Genomic DNA, 6,495 nt, shown 5'->3' on the forward strand with positions numbered 1-6,495 from the left:
GAGGAACATATTTGAGGCCTCGAAGGTGTTGAATCAAACAACGGTGTTGATGTTGTTGTCTATCCCTCATCCTGAGCAACGGTGGCTGTAGTTTGTAGAGTTGGGCTAAAAAAGAAGAGGTGAAAATTAGATGGGAAATTAAATGGTTGAGTGTAAACGACAAATGGTTTCTAGCTGACCAATTAAGCCCTCGGCTAAGCAAATAAGCCGCAACCAAACAACTTTTTATAGCTAAGCGAATAAGCTATAAGGCTTATACAATCCATTAAGCCACACTCGACCCATTTGTATCCATCCGAAGGTGGTTAATATGATGAGAAGGTCGCGTATAATGACGCATTTTTGTAAGAACATTGCATAAAACCATGGTCAACGTACACGGAGGGTGCTGGGAAGGCTTTCATATTAATTCAATGACCCTTTCTTCAACCAAATGATGACACGTGTCAGTCCCTAATTACAAGTGCACTCTAAAGCTAAGACAACCGCGAGTCGGGAAACCGATCGAACTGTGACCCACTTTTTTCTTTTTTAAACCTTCTTTCTTCTTCTTCCTCCCCCAAATTAACAGAGAAACCCTAAAATTACTGAAACTGCGAATACATCTGCAACCTTGTGATCTCAATTGAAATCTTGCTACCTACATCTCCATATCTTCGGTAGCTCTTCATATCTCTCTTGATCTATCCGTAATTTTGGTGGAATCTTTCTCATCACATCTCGTCTATTTGCCGGTAATTGGATTTAGTTATTTCCGTTTTTACGTATGATTTTTGATGATTGAAGCTATTAAACAAGTTGAAGACTCGTATAGTAGTTTAAAGTTTTGATGTTACGCACGCTTACATTTATAGTTCAGGTTGTTATGTCTGGATCGTCGATTCATGATACTTTTACGATTTTTTGTCAAACGCCTCCATGTTCAGTTCAAAATTTGAAGTTCCCTAGAAAGATTGCCAACTACATTAGGAAGTGACATAAAAATTGTGCTAAGTTCCATCACCGGTCATATGAATTACTTTTTTGGATAGTATTAGATATGACATGGAAATTGGAAGTGTAGCTCTTTCACTGTGAGGGAGGGAGGGTATAGTATGTTTTTGATGATTGAGATGCTTTTTATCATTAATTTGATGTGTTCTTAAGTAGGAAATGTAGTACTTACAATATAATTGATATTGATTTGAGTTTTGGTCTTTCTAGGTCTAGGTTATCCATGAGGGATCACCGAGACACGAATTCATGTATCACTAAAAGTGATAGACCAAATGTGAACCTCTATTGTGGTTAAATTGGACAACAGCTGAGCATTGCCACTGCAAATATGAACGTTACTGCTGTTTCAGGGGTTCCTAACTCAGAACCTCAAGACAATATGGAGTTTGATTCAAATGAGGCAGCATATGAGTTTTACAAAGAATATGCCAAATCTGTGGGGTTTGGAACGGCCAAACTGAGCAGTCGTCGTTCTAGGGCATCAAAGGAGTTCATCGATGCTAAGTTTTCTTGCATAAGATATGGAAACAAACAACAATCTGATGATGCAATCAATCCACGACCATCACCTAAGATAGGTTGTAAGGCAAGTATGCATGTCAAGAGAAAACCAAATGGGAAATGGTACATTCATAGTTTCATAAAGGAGCATAACCATGAACTTTTGCCATCTCAGTCACATTTTTTCCGTAGCCACAGGAATTCTGATCCACTTAAGAATGATGCTAAGGTACGTAGAAAAACGATATTAGCTGCCATGTCCAAACAATATGGTGTATATCAATGTAGCGGTTTGGAGAATTATATTCGAAATCAAAATGACAGGGGTCGTAATTTGACACTGGAGGAGGGAGATGCGCAGCTTCTTCTTGAACTCTTTGTAACCATGCAGGAAGAGAATCCAAAATTCTTTTATGCAGTGGATTTAAATGAAGAACATCAACTGAGAAATGTCTTCTGGGTTGATGCCAAGGGCATGGATGATTATACGAACTTTAGTGATGCGGTTTCTTTTGACACTACGTATTTCGTGAACAAATACAAATTACCATTGGTTCTTTTTATTGGAGTCAACCAGCATTGTCAGCCTACATTGCTTGGGTGTGCATTGATTTCAGATGAGACATTATTCACATTCATTTGGTTATTTCAGACATGGTATTTGGCAATAGGCAGCCGGGCTCCAAATGTAATACTTAGTGATCAGAGCAATTCTATAGAAACAGCTATTGCGGCAGTTTTCCCCGAGACACGTCACTGTTATGGTCTTTGGCATGTGCTGGAAAAGGTTTCAAGGCAGCTTGATTATTTGAACCCGTGGCATGATACTTTCATGGCAAAGTTTGGTAAATGCATACACAAGTCTTGGACTGACGAAGAATTTGACAGGAGGTGGGCGAAACTAGTCAACAAATTTAATCTTGGTGACGATACGTGGTTTCAATCATTGTACCAAGATCGCAAACTTTGGGCACCTACGTTTATAAAAAATATATCTCTTGCTGGGTTGTCTACACCTTCTCGATCTCAGAGTCCAACCTCCTTCTTTGACAAATATATCCATGCAGAAACTTCTTTGAGAGACTTTGTAGAACAATACAAAGTCATCATGGAAGATAGGTATGAAGAACAAGCCAAAGCAGATTTTGATGCCTGGCACGAGGCACCTGAGTTAAAATCTCCATCACCCTTTGAAAAACAGTTGTCTATTGTATATACTCATGAGATCTTTAAGAAGTTCCAAGTTGAGGTTTTGGGAGCTGCTGCATGCCATCTTAAGATAGAAAAAGAAGATGGAAATTCAATAACATATATTGTAAAAGACTTTGAAAGTAGTCAGGATTACATGGTGGAATGGAATGGAACACAGTTGGATATCTGTTGTTCTTGCCGTTCATTTGAATTTAAAGGTTATCTGTGCAGGCATGCTGTTGTTGTTCTCCAAATGTCTGGTGTTTTCACTATCCCGTTCAAATATGTACTGCAAAGATGGACAAATGCAGCTGCAAGTAGGTATCCTATTAGTGAAAAATTGGAAAATGTACAAACAAAGACCCGCCGCTTTAATGATTTGTGTCGTCGGGCTATCATTTTGGGTGAAGAGGGGTCGATTTCACAAGAGAGTTACAAGATTGCATTAAGTGCCATAAAAGACGCTTTGCTGCAATGCTCAAATGCAAATAACTCTGCTGAGAATGAATTAAGACCTTCAACATCCACGTCTCTCGGCATTTATGGTACTGAGGAAGAAGACCAAGGTGTAGCTACAGTTTCTAAAGAGCCAGTGCCAAACTTAAATGTGAACAAGTTGAACAAAGGTGTTAAGAGAACAGAATCTGGGAAAGAAAAGTCAAAATACGATAACACTGCAATTGTTAAAGAGAAGGTTTTTTTATTTTCTTTGGAATGATCTACATGTTTTTCCATCTTTCATGACTTCAAGTTCACATCTGTCTAAATAAGCTTATCTGACATGGATCAGGTACCTGCACAGCCAGAAGTTGTAAACATCGGGATTGATGCCAGTTTTCACCAAATGGTTTGTCTTGCTCATCCATGCTTATCATGCATATGTATTATAAATGCGCTTCACAGTATTGGTGCTTCTTGAAGAATTCATTAGCTGTTGAAACAATGTCCAATTGTTATATGGGCTGTCAGTTGTAACCAATCTAAATATGTCAAAGAATGAAAGCATAACTTAAAGCGAGCTTCTTTTTATCAATCCCACTACAAGATCAAAGTGAATATTTGATTAGCATTTTGTTGAAAACTAACTTAGATGCATAAAGGTCGGAATAATGGCACCACATGAGAGACAAGTAGGCAGCACCACAAGCATATGAGCATCCCTCCCGTTGCAGAACTTCCATACATGCATTTTTGTTTGAGTAGGCTGGTGTGTAGCTTTTACATATTTGGGAGTAGGTGGGTGAGGGTATATGCTACCCAACTCGAGGACCAATCAAGGGCCATACATCAGACTGGAGCATGGCTCAACATATCATAAAAAATTGCTTTATGGGATGTAAAAGCAGATGGGCCATTACCTACAAATTGGGGGTGATAAGGAGCATTTTAAATCTCTTAACAACTTGAAGACTTTAGATACATTCTCTCCCTGCTAGTATACCTCTTCCCTGGTAGTTCATATGCTAGTTCCCAGGCTGGAGAGGTAAACCGACGAGGTACACTAGTAGAGATGAAAAGAATTTGGACGTTCAACTTCAAGTTGTTTACAGATTCTGAATGTTCCTTATCATCCCCTGTTTACGGCTTCTGGTCAGTGTTTTACTTTCTCCTGTATCTGACGACATTCTGTTGAGCCAAAGCCGTGCTTCGGGCAGGTTGGAGGCACACGAAGCCCTTGGTTGGTACTGGGGTCGGGTACCATATGCCATTAATGGCTGTGAGTAACTGCTATGATCCATGTTCTGCTGAAATATTTTAGTTGATAGTAAGCAGCACAGCGTTCAATTTTTCCTTCTATTCTTTAAGTGAAGAACTATAGTTGGGCTTGTACATGATTTCAAGTTTTTACTAGTACTTGTAGTTTCTTGTTTGGCTAACTCGTTATGTGTTTTCCATGTCTGTTGCAGGAACTTCCTAACACGCGGCTGTTACAGTTTCACAACATGATGCCACCTCACTTGCATGGTGTAGTACCGACTATGTTCCAGAATGTGGCATCTACACAGTTCCACAATGTAGCTTCAGCACAATTGCAGAATTCTCGTCTTCCGCATTAGCTTGAGTTCGGTCTTTTTCCTCTTGTGGATAATATTTCTTGTAATCTATCAACATTAGTTTATACCTCTAATTTGAGAAGAAATCATGCCCTATTTTTGCTTCCTTGGTCAATTATTGAGATATAAATTTGAGTTTCTGCATTCAGTGATTCCAGTCTCTATCAATACAATTAGGATGTATCTCTTTTGCTCAAGTTAGTTATATACATTTTTTTCTTCAGATTTTATCGTATTGTACAAGTGCTTTGTGATTTCAGGAAAGACCATGAAGGGCTTCAATCTTGGCTTGAAGTACTGGAACAGTGGAACACACAATTCACGAGCATACAGATCTCCAATGAAAGGTAGGAGTTCTTTTGTTGTGCAATTACAGAAATATATTGCTTTTTCATGGTTGAATTTTCTTATTATCCTTCAGTGTTTAGACTTATGGTATCATTTGCATGTGGCTACTAGATCTTCGTACTGTTATGAGTTATCCTTGTGGTTTGTATGGTAGAAAACCTGCTTTATACTTGCATTTTTAATATTCTTTTTCAACTTTTGTATGGGCTGAAATTCTAAAACTTGTTTTGTAGACCTCAAGGGGAGAGAGACCAAGGGAAAACTATTGATTTTGTGCTTGCATGCTTGCTAGGATTGATAGTCATAAACACTACTTTTTAGTGAAATAGAAAAATCAAGGACATGATTTACATGATTCGACAATTTGCTTACATCTACCATCTTTTCTAGTACTCTTATTGTGTTTCATGAGCTCTATGGTACATACAAGGAAGGCTAACACCATTTTAAAGAACATATTTAGAATGAGAAATGATGATAGATAAGTTTTTTTTTTTCCTAATTTTAATATACTGCCAAACTAGTTTAGATCACTTAGATCCTCAGTGTCACTTCCATAGGAAGGTTTCCCGAGAGGCCAGATTATTCTAGACCCTTCAAGATTATGCATGAACTTAGGAGAGAAATCAAGAAGCACCCTAGTGGTGTTTGTGGTCCGATTTGGCGGTTTAACCCTCCAAACCACAAACCAAACCGTAATGTCAGTTTATGAAAATTTCCAAACCAAGCAGTTTCACAGCAAGCGACCAAACCGGTCAAACCAGGGGTCTGGTTTGACTGGTTTAGGCTATTATGGGCCTAAACTAAAAAGATACAACATATATCTCCAAAATAGAAATATCTACCCATGTAGCATTATTAAAAAAAATATACTATACCGAATTATAAAAGTAGCATCTATCTCAAAAATTAAAAAAACATTGAGCAAGTTGAACAAAATTATATAAGTCCACCAACAATAATTGATTTTTGGACAAACATTGAGCAAGTCAATGGATGATTTGAAACTTTGGATATTGATTTTCGACCCATTTTTGTCAATTTAGGTAACGGACAATTGAGAAATGAAAACCAAAAATCTAATGTCTTGGACTTATATTTTTTTAATTGGACCATAAATGTTGAGTTTACAACATGAAGATTATCTCTCTCTCTCTCTCTCTCTCTCTCTCTATATATATATATATATATATATATATATATATATAGGGGAGCGTTCAAATAAAAAACCACTCAATTTGTAAAAACCGTGAAAACCTCATTCAACCAATAATAATTTTTCATTTTGTTCATTTTTTTGTAATTATGAGAGGTTGGTTAACCATTTTTATTGTGGAGGGTGTTAATCATGGATATTATCATCTTCATTATTTTAATTTTAGAGAAATACATGAAACAGTTTCAT

The 6,495-nt window shown here is 37.4% G+C and overlaps 1 protein-coding gene across 1 annotated transcript; it reads left to right on the top strand.

Moving 5' to 3' along the window:
• Nucleotides 1–578: 578 nt before the first annotated feature.
• Nucleotides 579–4,937, top strand: LOC112518877 (protein FAR1-RELATED SEQUENCE 4). Its single transcript, XM_025126661.1, has 4 exons — nt 579–734; nt 1,204–3,382; nt 3,479–3,535; nt 4,596–4,937. The coding sequence occupies exons 2-4, from the start codon at nt 1,325–1,327 to the stop codon at nt 4,743–4,745; spliced, it is 2,265 nt and encodes a 754-aa protein (XP_024982429.1). The 5' UTR covers nt 579–734; nt 1,204–1,324; the 3' UTR covers nt 4,746–4,937.
• Nucleotides 4,938–6,495: the final 1,558 nt, after the last annotated feature.

The sequence above is a fragment of the Cynara cardunculus genome (genome assembly GCF_001531365.2).
Source record: "Cynara cardunculus var. scolymus isolate 2C chromosome LG 10, CcrdV1, whole genome shotgun sequence".
NCBI lineage: Eukaryota > Viridiplantae > Streptophyta > Magnoliopsida > Asterales > Asteraceae > Cynara > Cynara cardunculus.